Source organism: Culex quinquefasciatus, chromosome 1, assembly GCF_015732765.1.
Source record: "Culex quinquefasciatus strain JHB chromosome 1, VPISU_Cqui_1.0_pri_paternal, whole genome shotgun sequence".
Taxonomy (NCBI): domain Eukaryota; kingdom Metazoa; phylum Arthropoda; class Insecta; order Diptera; family Culicidae; genus Culex; species Culex quinquefasciatus.
In genome coordinates, this window is record NC_051861.1 from 15,511,759 (window position 1) to 15,528,724 (window position 16,966).

The 16,966-nt window shown below is 32.8% G+C and overlaps 1 protein-coding gene across 1 annotated transcript in view; it reads right to left on the reverse strand.

Moving 5' to 3' along the window:
- Nucleotides 1-16,966, reverse strand: part of LOC6032983 — a 430,596-nt gene that overhangs the window by 18,234 nt on the left and 395,396 nt on the right. The window contains exons 5-6 of the mRNA XM_038265997.1: nucleotides 10,898-10,989; nucleotides 10,707-10,817 (exon numbers count right to left, since the gene is read on the reverse strand). Of these exons, the coding sequence (XP_038121925.1) occupies nucleotides 10,707-10,817; nucleotides 10,898-10,989 (203 nt within the window). The remainder of the gene's footprint in view (nucleotides 1-10,706; nucleotides 10,818-10,897; nucleotides 10,990-16,966) is intronic.

Sequence of the window (16,966 nt, forward strand, 5' to 3'; positions counted from 1 at the left end):
ATACTTAAAATACTTAAAATACTTAAAATACTTAAAATACTTAAAATACTTAAAATACTAAAATCTCTTTAAAAACTTAAAATACTTAAAATACTTAAAATACTTAAAATACTAAAAATACTTAAAATACTTAAAATACTTAAAATACTTAAAATACTAAAAATACTTAAAATACTTTACATACTTAAAATACTTAAAAAACTTAAAATACCTAAAATACTTAAAATACTTAAAAAACTTAAAATACTTAAAATACTTAAAATACTTAAAATACTTAAAATACTTAAAATACTTAAAATACTTAAAATTCTTAAAAAACTTAAAATACTTAAAATACTCAAAATACTTAAAATACTTAAAAAACTTAAAATACTTAAAATACTTAAAATACTTAAAATACTTAAAATACTTAAAATACTTAAAATACTTAAAATACTTAAAATACTTAAAATACTTAAAATACTTAAAATACTTAAAATACTTAAAATACTTAAAAAACTTAAAATACTTAAAATACTTAAAATACTTAAAATACTTAAAATACTTAAAATACTTAAAATACTTAAAATTCTTAAAAAACTTAAAATACTTAAAATACTTAAAATACTTAAAATACTTTAAATACTTAAAATACTTAAAATACTTAAAATACTTAAAATACTTAAAATACTTAAAATACTTAAAATACTTAAAATACTTAAAATACTTAAAATACTTCAAATACTTTAAATACTTAAAATACTAAAATCTCTTTAAAAACTTAAAATACTTAAAATACTTAAAATACTTAAAATACTAAAAATACTTAAAATACTTAAAATACTTAAAATACTTAAAATACTTAAAATACTTTAATACTTTAAATACTTTAAATACTTTAAATACTTTAAATACTTTAAATACTTTAAATACGTTAAATACTTAAAATACTTAAAATACTTGAAATACTTAAAATACTTAAAATACTTAAAAATACTTAAAATACTTAAAATACTTAAAATAATTAAAATACTTAAAATACTTACAATACTTAAAATACTTAAAATAATTCAATAAATTAAAATACTTTAAATACATAAAATACTCAAAATACTTCAAATACTTTAAATATGTTAAATACTTTAAAAAATAATTAGCTACAATATTAAAATTATTAACATACTTAACATACTTTAAAGAACATCTTTCAAAGGCTTAAAAAACTTGAAATACTTAAAAATTTTAAAACCTGGAAAAATAATTGAAATATCTAAAAACTTTAAAAACATAGAATATTAAAATACCTGAAAAAATGAAAATACTTAAAATCACACCTTAAAAAAATGATTATTTCAAATACTTAAAATATTTGAAATACTTGAAATATTAAAATACCTAGAAAAAATTAAATGCTTAAAATTATTTAAATACTTAACAAATTTTAAACACTTCAATAATTTCAAATACTTGAAATGATTAAAAACTTTAAAAACATATAATATCAAAATACCTTAACAAATGGATATACTTAAAATCATTAGCATATTAAACATACTTCAAAAATAAATATTTCAAATACTTAACATATTTTTAAAACTTATACAATATTAAAATACCTAGAAAAAAATAAATGCTTAAAATTATTTAAATACTCAACAAACTTTAAACACTTTGAATATTTAAAATACTTGAAATACTTAAAAACTTTTAAAAGTCACAATATTTACATACCTGGAAAAATAAAAATACCTAAATTCATTAGCATATTTAACATACCTCAAAATAATAGTAATTCAAAAAACTTATTATACATTACAAAATTAAAGTACCTAAGAAAATATAATTGCTTAAAATGCTTAAAAAAAGCTTATGCTTACAATATTAAAATCATTAAAATTATTAACATACTTTACCTGTCCCCATTTCTAGCTCAAAACAAATCGCCGAAATGTCACTCAGCGCATCCACGGGAACCAATAAAAAAACGGGATTTTTTCGTTTCCAAAACCAAAACAAACCTCACAGTCTGTCACACGCGTAGAATGCCCCGACAATTGACAGAAAACCGAAATCCCTACGAGTCCGCGACCAAGAAACTGTCACACGCGGAGATAAAACACGGGAACAGTCTTATGGACCATGTTCCCTTTGATTCGGCAATCAAAACAAACACGCGAACCAACCGGGAACTGTTCTGTCTTTTGCAGATTGTCCTCACTCTTACCTTGTTACTCCTCCTGCCGCTCGGTCCTCCTCCCGCGCTCTGTCCTCCTCCTGCCGCCCGGTCCTCTTCCTGCAACTTGGTCCTCCTCCTGCTAGCTCTTGGCTCCGTTGCCATTTCCAACGGAACGGCCGCAGATCTTTTCCCGGTTCCGGTGGACAGCACCTCTAAATCCCGGGTCCACAAATCACGGTCACTTTCACCGGCAAACACAACAAACAGGACACGACAAGTCACAACGCGATTGACTTCGTGGCTAATAAACACGCGGCTGAACTGGCAAGCGAAAAACAAACTTGACAGTTCGAGCGAAACTGTTCTTGATTGATCAAGATCACTCGTCATAAACATGGATAAAAATTCATAAACCCATGAATGTAATGCACGAATTCATGCATTTTATTCATGAAATCATGTAAACTTTCATGAAATCATGAAAAACATGATTCATAAATTCGCGAATAAAATTTTACGGCGTAAAATTTACGCATGCATAAATAATCGTAAAATCATGAATATTTTTCATGAATTCATGAAGTTTAGTCATGACTTCATGTAAATCAGTCATGAAATCATGAATAGTGATATGCATGCTTTCATGAAGGAAAATTCATGAATATTCGTAAAAATATTTTAGCCATGAATAAAATTCATAAATTCGTGCATTTTTATGCACGATTTCATGAATAAAATTCATGAAATCATGAAAGGTATCACGAAATCATGCACAAAATTATTCACGAATTCGTGAATCGAAATTTACAAAGGTCCCAGTTATGTGATGTTCAAAAATGCCTTAAATAAATGAAAAATACAATCATAACTTTAGTAAAACCAACATTCAAAACTTGACATGAGCATTTCGGAAACGTTAATTGGGTACCGATCGTTTCTATACAAAAATACAACAAAAACTTTAATTAAATACAAAAAGACCTAAGGGATTTCATGTGCAGTCCAGACTCGATTGTCTGATTGTCTGAGTGCATAATAGAATAATCGATAATTCGTATAATTAAGCCATTATTTTTTTGTCTCATTAAGAACTCCAGTTACAATAAAGTGATTAATTACATTAAATTTTTTTTGTTAATGCAGATGATCAAACACTTTAATTTGACGAAAATAGATTCATAGAGAGTTGAATTGAAAATTTGAAAAATAAAAAAAAAACACCGAAATAAAATACTCAACATACTCAACAAATCTTAAAATCTTAAAATACTTCAAAAACTCAAACTATTCAAAACAGGCAAAATAAATTAAATACTTCAAAAACTCAAAATATTTGAAATACGCAAAATACATAAAATAAATAAAATGCTCAAAATGCTTGAAAACTAAAAATAACTTTTTTTGTAAACTTTATTAAAGAGTTTTTAAGCCGAAAACTGGTTCAACTCTTTACTTAAAATAATTAAAATACTTGAAAACTTTAAAATACTTAAAATACTAAAAATACTAGAAATACTTAAAATACTTAAAATACTTAAAATACTTAAAATACTTAAAATACTTAAAATACTTAAAATACTTAAAATACTTAAAATACTAGAAATACTTAAAATACTTAAAATACTTAAAATACTTAAGAACTTAACATACTTAAAATACTTAAAATACTTAAAATACTTAAAATACTTAAAATACTTAAAATACTTAAAATACTTAAAATACTTAAAATACTTTAAATACTTAAAATACTTAAAATACTTTAAATACTTTAAATACGTTAAATACTTAAAATACTTAAAATACATAAAATACTTAAAATACTTAAAATACTTTAAATACTTAAAAAACTTTAAATAATTAAAATACTTAAAATACTTAAAATACTTAAAATACTTGAAATACTTAAAATAATTAAATTACTTAAATTACTTAAAATACTTAAAATACTTAAAAATACTTAAAATACTAAAAATACTTAAAATACTTAAAATACTTAAAATACTTATAATACTTAAAATACTTAAATAAATTAAAATACTTTAAATACTTAAAATACTTTAAATACATAAAATACTCAAAATACTTCAAATACTTTAAATATGTTAAATACTTTAAAAAGTAATTAGCTACAATATTAAAATTATTAACATACTTAACATACTTTAAAGAACATCCTTCAAAGGCTTAAAAAACTTGAAATACTTAAAAATTTTAAAACCTGGAAAAATAATTGAAATACTTAAAAACTTTAAAAACATAGAATATTAAAATACCTGAAAAAATGAAAAAACTTAAAATCACACATTAAAAAAATGAATATTTCAAATACTTAAAATATTTGAAATACTTGAAATATTAAAATACCTAGAAAAAATTAAATGCTTAAAATTATTTAAATACTTAACAAATTTTAACCACTTCAATAATTTCAAAAACTTGAAATGATTAAAAACTTTAAAAACATATAATATCAAAATACCTTAACAAATGGATATACTTAAAATCATTAGCATATTAAACATACTTCAAAAATAAATATTTCAATTACTTAACATATTTTTAAAACTTATACAATATTAAAATACCTAGAAAAAAATAAATGCTTAAAATTATTTAAATACTCAACAAACTTTAAACACTTTGAATATTTAAAATACTTGAAATACTTAAAAACTTTTAAAAGTCACAATATTTACATACCTGGAAAAATAAAAATACCTAAATTCATTAGCATATTTAACATACTTCAAAATAATAGTAATTCAAAAAACTTATTATACATTACAAAATTAAAGTACCTAAGAAAATATAATTGCTTAAAATGCTTAAAAAAGCTTATGCTTACAATATTAAAATCATTAAAATTATTAAAATACTTTACCTGTCCCCATTTCTAGCTCAAAACAAATCGCCGAAATGTCACTCAGCGCATCCACGGGAACCAATAAAAACGGGATTTTTCGTTTCCAAAACCAAAACAAACCTCACAGTCTGTCACACGCGTAGAATGCCCCGACAATTGACAGAAAACCGAAATCCCTACGAGTCCGCGACCAAGAAACTGTCACACGCGGAGATAAAACACGGGAACAGTCTTATGGACCATGTTCCCTTTGATTCGGCAATCAAAACAAACACGCGAACCAACCGGGAACTGTTCTGTCTTTTGCAGATTGTCCTCACTCTTACCTTGTTACTCCTCCTGCCGCTCGGTCCTCCTCCCGCGCTCTGTCCTCCTCCTGCCGCCCGGTCCTCTTCCTGCAACTTGGTCCTCCTCCTGCTAGCTCTTGGCTCCGTTGCCATTTCCAACGGAACGGCCGCAGATCTTTTCCCGGTTCCGGTGGACAGCACCTCTAAATCCCGGGTCCACAAATCACGGTCACTTTCACCGGCAAACACAACAAACAGGACACGACAAGTCACAACGCGATTGACTTCGTGGCTAATAAACACGCGGCTGAACTGGCAAGCGAAAAACAAACTTGACAGTTCGAGCGAAACTGTTCTTGATTGATCAAGATCACTCGTCATAAACATGGATAAAAATTCATAAACCCATGAATGTAATGCACGAATTCATGCATTTTATTCATGAAATCATGTAAACTTTCATGAAATCATGAAAACATGATTCATAAATTCACGAATAAAATTTTACGGCGTAAAATTTACGCATGCATAAATAATCGTAAAATCATGAATATTTTTCATGAATTCATGAAGTTTAGTCATGACTTCATGTAAATCAGTCATGAAATCATGAATAGTGATATGCATGATTTCATGAAGGAAAATTCATGAATATTCGTAAAAATATTTTAGCCATGAATAAAATTCATAAATTCGTGCATTTTTATGCACGATTTCATGAATAAAATTCATGAAATCATGAAAGGTATCACGAAATCATGCACAAAATTATTCACGAATTCGTGAATCGAAATTCACGATTTCTCGCACACTTTTTTTTCCGTGTGAGAAAATTTCCTATAAAACACATTTGACAGTAGCGATGACTATTTTTTCTCCTTAAGGTTGTCCAGAAAACACGCCGTGAAGCATTTGGACTCCTGAATTGATTAGAATAGATTAGCCTTTGGCCTCCTAGGTTAGAGCGCCCACCGCGGGATTCGAACCTGCGAACCTCTGGTTTGAGAGTCCTGTGCACGAGCTCTGAAAGAAAAATACACGCCACTTCTATGAGATTTTTTGATTTTTAAGTTTAATTGTCAAATTTGAAGGTGAGCCCACCATACAAAAAGACTCAAGAAAAATGTTAGATGAAGCAACTCTCCTACAAAAAATACAAAAATCATTTACTAAAACTGTTTTTTAAGTGCTCTTAACGTCAACATTTTCAAAACCCGAATCCGGGAATCAATTCTCTCATGAAAGTCCCATATTGACCATTACCTTAAGTCCAATCCAAAAAGTTACAGTGGTTTTAAAAATAAACACTAATTTAATCCACCTATGAGGTTGGTGCCTTTTTCATCTGAATTATAATTACTTTGGAATAATCATAACTATCATAACTTAAACTGGGTTCCTAGGTTCAGACTCGTTTTAGATGTCTTTCGATTAGCATTCAAACAAAAGGTCGGTTGATGGATTCGGAAAATGTTTACAAACAAAAAAGGAAGATCCAGGTTCAAAAAAGGACTTAAGCATAACTTGAGTCATCATAACCTGAGACAGGGTTGCCAGATCTTCAATGCTTTGGACTCGTTTGAAATTTTGGTCAATTCTAATGAAAGGACAATGTAGCCCAACACATGCTCTACAAAATGTGTAAATGGCAGCATTTAAGCCAAAATGTAACTTTTGTCCTTCACTTTTATACGCCAGAAACAAACATTTATAAATAACATTACAAGGGAGCGTCCATATCCAAACAACTCATATGGCAAAAGGGTATCCAGGAGACATACCTTCCCCGAAATGTGAGCCTGATTGGTTGAAACGGATCTGGTACGTTTCGCCGAATGTCGTTTCGCCGACGGTCATTTCGCCGAATGTCGTTTCGCCGAATGGTACGTTTCGCCGAAAGTCATTTCGCCGAATGGACGTTTCGCCGAATTGAATAAAAATATTTTTTTTTGTATAATTTATGCTATTGGTGAGAGCCATTTTTATATGACTTGTAATTTCATTTTTTCTTCTTTTTTTACCTCGGTCACAGTCAAGGAACAATAGTCTCGAATTTTTTTTTTTGAAAAGCTGAACTAAAACCAAAAAAAATATCTCTGAGACAATTAGTTTATGAGATGCAGCCTCACAGGGAATTCAAATCAATGAAAATGAGTTGTTTCAAGTGTTACCTGACTATAATTTTCAACTGATGATGTCTCGAAATGTCTATTCGTTCGATATTTAATGTCAAATAAGGAAGCTTTTGTGAAATTATCTGATAAAAGACCAGTAATATTCGATTTGATTTACAACAATGTACCGAGTTTTATAGGTTTTTATTGAATATTTCTCGTATGAAATCAAATTTGGGGATCTAAGAAGGGCAAAAAGGAAGCCACAAAATGGTATCTTTAACTCGACGTGCGCATAAGACAGACACGACGTTATTTAGGACGTAATTTTTAAAAAAAATTGGATATTTTTTTTAGCATTTCAAATAAAAAATATATGGAGTTGCTACATACATACACATCATAACAAATCCTTTAAATCATGCCTGCCAGTTCAGTTGAAAATCAGTCCATCGTTCACGTTAAGATTCTTCAGCTTCCATTGAATGCAGCAACCGCTCAAACACTAGCAAACGGCATAGGGTGTAATTAAAACCGTTCGTTCTGGCTGGATGCGTTTTAGGTCACTTTTTTTTTCCTTTCTCCTAGCTGGCACCTCTTCATATATGGGCAGGGCACACATGGGTTGGGAATATGGCAGTGCAGAGTGTATTTCACCCCCACGAGGCATGGTTCAGCAGAAAAGGCAGGCCCCCTTTTGCCTTTTGTCTTGTTGTTCAGGACGTTACGGAAGCTGCACATTTTAGTGCTAAAATATTACAAAGTGTTTTTTAATTAACATCCGCTGCCAACGGCTTTCATAGCACGTGTGCGAGAGAGAGAGAGAGAGAGAGAGTGAGAGCACAGGAGGGAAAACTGTTAGCGTGCTGGCAGCACTGCAGAATCGCAGACTGAACTGGGCCCACGAATGGTGCAATTGTGATTTACGCCAACAATGGGACATATTGGCATTGTTCTTGGTCGGTAGTTTATGCAGCTCATAAGTGAGAACAATAGCATATTGACGACACGGTTGATTGGCGGATTAGTGTGCAGCTTTTTTTTTATTTTGCTGACCCAGTTGCCAGAATGTGGTTCAAAATAATTCTAGTAGTTGCAAAAATAGCCTTTTTTCATAAAAAATAGAGGTGGGCGAAAAAAGCGAGTCGCTCAAAAGAGCCGGTTCACTAAAAAGAACGAACAAACCATGGTTCTAGTAAAAAAATCGCGGTTCTTTTGGAAATTTCGAAAGAACCGATACCAGATGAAAAGATTTTAAAACCTATGATTAAGCTGAAAAATATATTTAATTGAAATTCAAATAAATTATTAAATTAAAATAAAAAATAATTTCAAATATTTGAATGCTAAATAAATTAATGCCAAATTTGACGAAACTGTCCCACGGTGTACATTTTCATGTATTTTAGGTTAATAAAATGGCAAGTTAAAGAGGGGCTATTTCCCGACATTTTTCAAGTAAAATCGAAGTCTATTGTAAGACTCAAAATAAAAAAAAATAAAAATGGGCCCAGTTTTCGAACACTACTTAAAATATTTTAAACACATATTTTCGGTTTACATGTTTGTAAGTTTTCTTAGAAATTTCTGCGGAGCTAAATATAAATAATTTTCTCATCATTAAAAAAATTAATAGTGGGCAAACATGTACACTTATTGAAAAATAAATGAAAACGGCTAATATTTTCAAAAAAGTTACCTAAAATGGCTTAAACTTGAGAACGGTGCACTTTATCAAAATTTTACTAAAGTAGTTTTAGATTGAAAATTTGATTTTACATCAATAAATGTAGTTGAACAAATTTTGCGACGAATATTTAGATTTTAAAAAACAGTATTGATTGAAAAATTCATAACTCGGTCAAAGATATTTTGCACAACCTGGAAATTTCTGAAAAAATGGCATTTTAGGTCCCCTAAAACATATAAAAAATCAAAAAAAGTTTTTTTTTGAAATTCAAAGTTTTAGTGACAAAAAGTGAAATTAAAACTCACCAATTTTTTAACGTGTATCATTTTTTTTTCAGTGTAGTCCCTATTCAAATCTATAACTTTGCCGACAAAATTGGTTTGCTTTGCCGACACCAAATCGATTAAAAAATTTCTTCAAAAGATACTGACTTTTGAATTTTCATTCATCATTTTTGTATGGAAAATTATATGGTCAAACTAATAAACCAAAATGGATTCTTTGGGCATACCGAAGGCACGTAAAAGTTTCAGCCGGACTAAAAATAATAATAATAAAAAAGACCGATTTCGTAGAGAATTGCTCAAAAATAAAGTATCAAAACGTCTTCACTTTCAGGATAGTTTAGCAACTTTTTACTCAATCTATCGACATAATATCTTCTTTTTGTTGCGTTGAGTTCGTATAAGTCCAAAGAAGGTTCTTACTCCAAAAAGTGACAACTTTGGCCACTCTGGAACCGATTCCGGAAAATCTGCACGCATTGTATGGGGAAAGTTACGTAGAATCAAATTTTGATCACAGGAGGCTGAATAAGCAAACAAGCTAAAAACGTCAAGAAACGAAAAAAAAACAAGACGAAGTTTGTCGGGTTTTTCTAGTTTGTATGAAAATTTTACATTTGACAATGCTTCCACAAATCAATTATCTTCTAGCAATTTGAATCAAATAATTGAAATATTTATATAAATTCAACTATCTCAATAAGAGCCATTCTCTCAACAGTTTCAGGAAATTAGTTCGTAGTTCTCCATGAGCCACCGAGACCATCTACTGCTTCAGCTGGTACCACTTCAGCCATGTAAGAATAAGTGACAATTCCGAGTTCACTTTCGATAATTTCTCGGCTCAACGTGTCTTGGAAGTGCGATGGGAAAATCCTTCCAGGAGGTGCAGGGGTGTTGAAATAATTACTGGGTTGCCTGCTCGTTTGCGCACATCAACTTGATAACTGCCCTCGTGGGACTATTCTGCTTTGAACTGAAGTGAGGCGGTGTCTGCAAAAGACTTTTGAGAAAAGCCAGGGTGAAGCGAGGAGGTGTCATAATTAAAATGATATTAATGTGAGAAGTGAGTGTAATTATTTTTATCGTTATGACGGCCCTCCTGGTGCAGATTTGGTTCAAAGTCTCGAGAAGGTCGTTCCGGGATGCTAAACGGTTTAAATGAAGGCCCAGATTGAGTCGTTCCAAATGTGGACCATTACTTTAATTTATCTCCGATGGGATCGGTTGTAAATGTGAACGGTGTTGCAAATTGATCGCATTTAATTAATTCGCTGCGTGTGTTTTATCGGAGAGGGTCAGCTGTTACTTACATCGACAGTGATGCCAGATACCGGAAAGGTCCGCGCCGGCGGTGACTCCTTGGGGACGTAACGGTAGAACTCTTCGCTCTCGAAGTACCACCGAACGGAGTAGAGGGATGCCTGGGACAGTGGAGAAAATGCAAGTTTTAATTAGTTGTGATGATATTATGTTTTTTTTTTTCTTCAGAGCAGTTTCGTACCTTTTCAAGCTCAAACTGACACGACAGGGTGGCCGCGTTGCCCATGATGACGGCGTCCGGGACAAAGATTTTCAAATCCTTTAGACTATGTACTGGAAAGAGACAAAAAAATATTCCTTTTTACTACTTGTCAAATCAATACAATTAGAGGAAAACGATTCTCTAGATTTTAAAATTCCCGGGAACCGAGCGTTAAATTTTGCTATTTCCTTGATATATTTATTATGCAATAATTTGAACGATATTAAATTGATGTACAACATTTCAATAAATTTAAATAAATTAAGTAAAAGTTATTGAATGCAACATCAATTTAATTGATACGAATAATTTCCATCAAAATTCTTGACATTAGTCTTCAATTCCCTCTTATATCATCGGTTAGAGGCTAAAGATTTGAATTTATGACGGCCCTTCCTGTTCCGTGGACCCGAGTCTTCTCTCGGCACCTGCAATCCTCCTCCCCAGGGCAGAAGCATAAAATTCCTGGTATTATTATTGCATTTAATCTTGCCCTTTTCCACCACCTCCCGGCAAAGATTCCCTCTGTCGCTTGGGAAAGGAGCTCGAAATTCTCCATTTATTGATTTTGTCATTTGTATGGCAACACAACGGGGGAAAGGAAAGGGAAGGGAGGTGGGATGTGGGTGGAATGCATTTCCTTCTAGCAAAGTGATCCGACCTCGTCCGTCGTCACACCCACACAGGAGTCAAGATGAGGCCCCCTTAGGAGAGTAAGATATATATTTCATCACCTACATTTATAGCTTTGGACGAGCTTTTCGGGAGCTTGCAGCAAGTTCTCAAGCAAATTGCAAGTTGACTAAGCATCTCTTGATATTTTTTTTTTGTAGTGTCTACTGTAAGCAACCTTGTCAAAAGCTTGCCTTTTAATTAAGGAAAGCTTTATAATTAATAGGTAAACCCTTTTACTGTTTTAAAAATACTTAGTTCAAGTAGGAAAAACCTCAGCAACGTACAATATTTTTAACTGAGTTTCCTTTTCTGGAGAATTTCCTCAGCAGCTTCTCCAAAGGTACCTCTGAGCAGCCTTTCTTACGGAACGACGTCCCGTCGTCCTCGTTTGGAAATTAGCTGCACAGAAAATGGCATACCATAAATCCTAACCTGAATCTTGCCACCCTCTGTTGCCCCCTTGAGGGAAAAGATTCGATCTCTGGAGGAGGAAATCTTCGACACTCCCACTCTGGAACGGTAAAATGTACAACCCTTCCACTGCTGTTCGCAACAGTGTGAATGCAAACAGAGAGTCGGCGTGTGTGGAATGTAAGGGTGATGTGGTTTCCTCCTTGGGAGGACCGTCCCAGCCATTTTCTGTTTGCAATTGTGGTGAACCCGTGTGGCCCGAGATAAGAGAGAGCTGCACCTGCCGAGAACCGGTAAGATGGTTTTCCTGGGCCGGAAGCATACGGCTTTGCCCGGTGGTGTTGTGGAGAAACGCAGGCGGGTGTTGAGGCTGATGGGAATTGATGTATTAGGTTGGTTTTGGGAAGCAGTCTTGAGATTGTAAAAGGATGCCGGGTTCCTTTCTTGGAGTACGACAGGGTGATCGTTTTTGGGATATTGAGATTTTTAAGAATTTTTAAAATAGTTTTAAATGTGGTATTTTTGTTTGAGCTGTTTTTGCAAAAATAATGTTTTTATTTCGATGGTATTATAAAATCTAGAGAGCTGTTTTTTATTCAATATTCCAACCTTTGACTGCTAGAATAACAGATGAATTCATTAACTTCTGACTAAAATAAAAAAAATAACTTAATCCACCTATGTGGTTGGAGCCTTCCTCACTTATTACCAACAATTGTACAAAAAAATCATCTATTTCTTAGATCCGGAATAAAAAGTTCATAAATTTCACTTAAGTCTTCAGATCTTCAATGTTTTAGACTTGTTGGAAAGGTCTTTCGATTACCTAACCAACAATGGGTCGGATGATGGATCCGGACATTGTTTACTTACATTTAAGTGAGATCCGGCTACAAAAAAGTACATAAATATCACTTAAGTAGTTATAACTCGGCACAGTGTTGCCAGATAATCAATGTTTTGGACTCGTTAGAAAGGTCTTTCGATTATCTATCCAAAGATGGGTCGTATGATGGATTCGGACATTGTTTACATACATTTAAGTGAGATCCGGCTACAAAAAGTACATATGAGCAATTCTCTACCAAAACCGGAAATGGATTTTATTTGTATTTTTTGATTTGGCTCAAACTTTGTGGGGGCCTTCTCTATGACCAAAGAAGCCATTTTGCATCATTAGTTTGTCCATATAAATTTCCATACAAATTTGGCAGCTGTTCATACAAAAATGGTACGTAAATATTCGAAAATCCGTAACTTTTGAAGGAATTTTTGATCAATTTGGTGTCTTCGGCAAAGTTGTAGGTATTGTTAAGGACTATTTAGAAAAAATAGGTACACGGAAAAAAATTTCCCGATTTTTTATTAACTTTTTTCACAAAAACTCAAATTCCCAAATACGTATTTTTGATTTTCGAGATTTTTGATATGTTTTAGGGACAAAATCCGCAACTTTTGAGCTATAGAAACATGGTCAAAATCTGCCGCCGAGTTATGATTTTTGAAAAACTGGTGATTTTGGAAAAAATCGAAATTTTATACATACAATTTTTTGACCTCATTTTTTATGCAAAATTGAATTTGCAATCGAAAATTACTTTACAGATTTTTGATAAAGGGCCCCGTTTTCAAGATATAGCCACCGAAAGTTTGATTTCAGCGAAATATTTGCAGTTTTGCGATTTTTAAAAATAGTGACCATGAGTGACCATTTCTAAAAATATTTTTTTTGAAAAGTTCAGAAAATTTGCTGTAAAATTGTCTAAGAGACATTGAAGATTGGACCTCTGGTTGTTGAGATACAGCGGCTTAAAGAAAAAGAAACACGAAAATTGAAGTTTTCTAAGTCTCACCCAAACAGCCCACCATTTTCTAATGACGATATCTCAGCAATTAATAGTTCAATTTTCAATGTTAATACATGAAACATTCGTGAAATTTTCCGATCTTTTCGAAAAAAATATTTTGAAAAAAATTAAATCAAGTCTAACATTTTAAATGGGCATAATATTCAATGTTTGGCCCTTTTAAAATGTTAGTCTTGATTTAATTTTTTTCAAAATATTTTTTTCGAAAAGATCGGAAAATTTCACGAATGTTTCATGTATTAACATTGAAAATTGAACCATTAATTGCTGAGATATCGTCATTATGGTGGGCTGAACTTAGAAAACGAATTTTTTTCTTTAAGCCGCTGTATCTCAACAACCAGAGGTCCAATCTTCAATGTCTCTTAGACAATTTTATAGCAAATTTTCTGAACTTTTCAAAAAATTTTTTAGAAATGGTCACTATGGTCAAAAAAATCGCAAAACTGCGCTGAAATCAAACTTTCGGTGGCTATATCTTGAAAACGGGGCCCTTTATCAAAAATCTGTAATTTTCGATTGCAAATTCAATTTTGCATAAAAATGAGGTCAAAAATTGTATGTATAAAATTTTTTTTTCCAAAATCACCAGTTTTTCAAAAATCATAACTCGGCGGCAGATTTTGACCATGTTTCTCTATAGCTCAAAAGTTGCGGATTTGTCTAAAACATATCAAAAATCTCGAAAATCAAAAATACGTATTTTGGGAATTTGAGTTTTGTGAAAAAAGTTAATAAAAAATCGGAAATTTTTTTCCGTGTACCTATAGTCCTTAACAATACCTACAACTTTGCCGAAGACACCAAATTGATCAAAAAATTCCTTCAAAAGTTACGGATTTTCGAATATTTACGTACCATTTTTGTATGAACAGCTGCCAAATTTGTATGGAAATTTATATGGACAAACTAATGATGCAAAATGGCTTCTTTGGTCATGGGGAAGGCCCCCACAAAGTTTGAGCCAAATAAAAAAATACAAAAAATAAAAATGGTCGAAATCGGCCGGTTTTGTAGAGAATTGCTCATATATTTCACTTCAGTGGTTATAACTCGAGACAGGGTTGCCAGATTATCTATGTTTTGAACTCGTTGGAAAGGTCTTTGAATTACCTAACTAACGATGTATAGCATGATGATGTTTGGTTCAGTTTACTGCCATTTATTCAACTTCTGAAAATATGCGAAAACACATTTTTATACATAGCTTTTGAACTACTTATCGAAACTTCAAACAATTCAATAGCACCGTATGGGACCCTAAACCAATTCGAATGCGACTGGTTTGGTCAAAATCGGTTCAGCCAGTGCTGAGAAAACTGTGTGACATTATTGGTCACATACACACACACATACACACACACACACACATACACACAGACATTTGTTCAGTTTTCGATTCTGAGCCGATATGTATACATCAAGGTGGGTTTTTCGAGCTTGCAATAAAAGTTTCAATTTTGGAGCAGGATTATAGCCTTACCTCAGTGAGGAAGGCAAAAAGCACCAAATTCCTAAATTCTAGGAATTTTGCCTCCTTTCATTATTTAGTAATCCTAAAACCCAATTACCTAATAAGGAAAGGAGGCAATTTTCCTGGAATTTAGGAATTTGGTACATTTTTTATAATGAAATAAAAAAATCTACCAAATTTTGAGAAAAACCATTCGGTCCTGGCCAAATATTTTTGAAATATTCAAAGTACAATTTTGGGGACCCCAAACTTTATGCTTCTCCTCGAGTTGAGCCTTCTCGCAGAAGGACAATACTGTCAACGTTTCACGAACTGCTACTTTTCCCACGCAACGTGTTTGAGTTATGGCAAAAGCAAAATTGCATTCATCAGTGCCAGAACTAACTTCTCCGGCAACACTAGACATCATTCGTACCATAACTAACCGGTCGCTAGCTGGCAGCACGGTCCAATGACCCGGAGGTCCATCACATCCCGAAGAAGTTCCGCACCGAGGGGGAGGGGACATTTTGCAGGATAATTAATATCCGATTCGAAATGCAATTTACCGGTTTTGCCTCGGGCCAAATAATATATTTCATTTATTTCAATGAACACTTTGAGCAAACCAACGTCTTGCTTCTTTTCAATTTTGGTACATTTTGAAATTGAAGACGACAAAGTCTTGCGCTTCCGCTGCAAGGACAGGAAAATCGACAGAAGGTGAATTGTACAATTTTCGCTTCAATAACAGACGTCACTGCCAAACCACCGGAAGTCGAAACGGAGTGACACCTGCGAATGTTCCGGTAATCTTCCCACCCAGGTAAGCACAACTCACTGTCAATAATCTGCCAATCTGTCAACTGTCAATTGTCAATCTTAAGAGGGAACGCACGCAACGCCATCTTGCGACCACGTGTGACAGCGCTGCCTACCTTGGGGCGTTTTCGCGTGCCAATTTCTTTCCGTGCGACTTTCCTTTCCTACTTCCGACGACAGAAGGTCGCCAAAGGAAATTGGATGGTCCACGTCCCAATGGCAACCGCTTGCTTTTTGTTTGGTTCCTTCAGGATGGGATGGGACAGTTTGAGCGTGAAATCGGGAGCTGGCAGCGTGGCGTGACTAAGAACAGCCAAGTGGCAGTCATTACCCCGTGCCGGAGACTCCAGAATTTGGGACGTCCCTTATTCTTCTGATGTGAGTGCCATTTGGACGAGACTTTACTTCGCCGGTTCCAGCGCGATGCGCTCGGCGGCAGATAATGCTTAATGTTTCATAATAAGCGCTATCAGCTTGTTTTTTTGGCTGTGATGGTTTTGGTGTTTTTTGTTATTACAGCCAAGTCGAGTCAATTTCGGGGGTGAAGCTATCAGCCAGTTGGATGACTGTTCAACTTATTTTTGCTTTTGGTTGCATTTTAGCTGCCATCATCCAGACGAGGAGGGATGCAGTTTTGTGACCTGATAGATGACTCGAACGAGGTCATCGTTCTCGTTGAAGCAGCTGCCAATAAAATGAAGCGTTGATTGTAGCTCTGGTTTTTGGCTTTCAAATCGGAGCTGAATAATTATTATGAGAAAAAGAAGAAACATTTGCAAGATCTTTGTTGAATATTGAGTACAAAGTTTTTTTTATAAA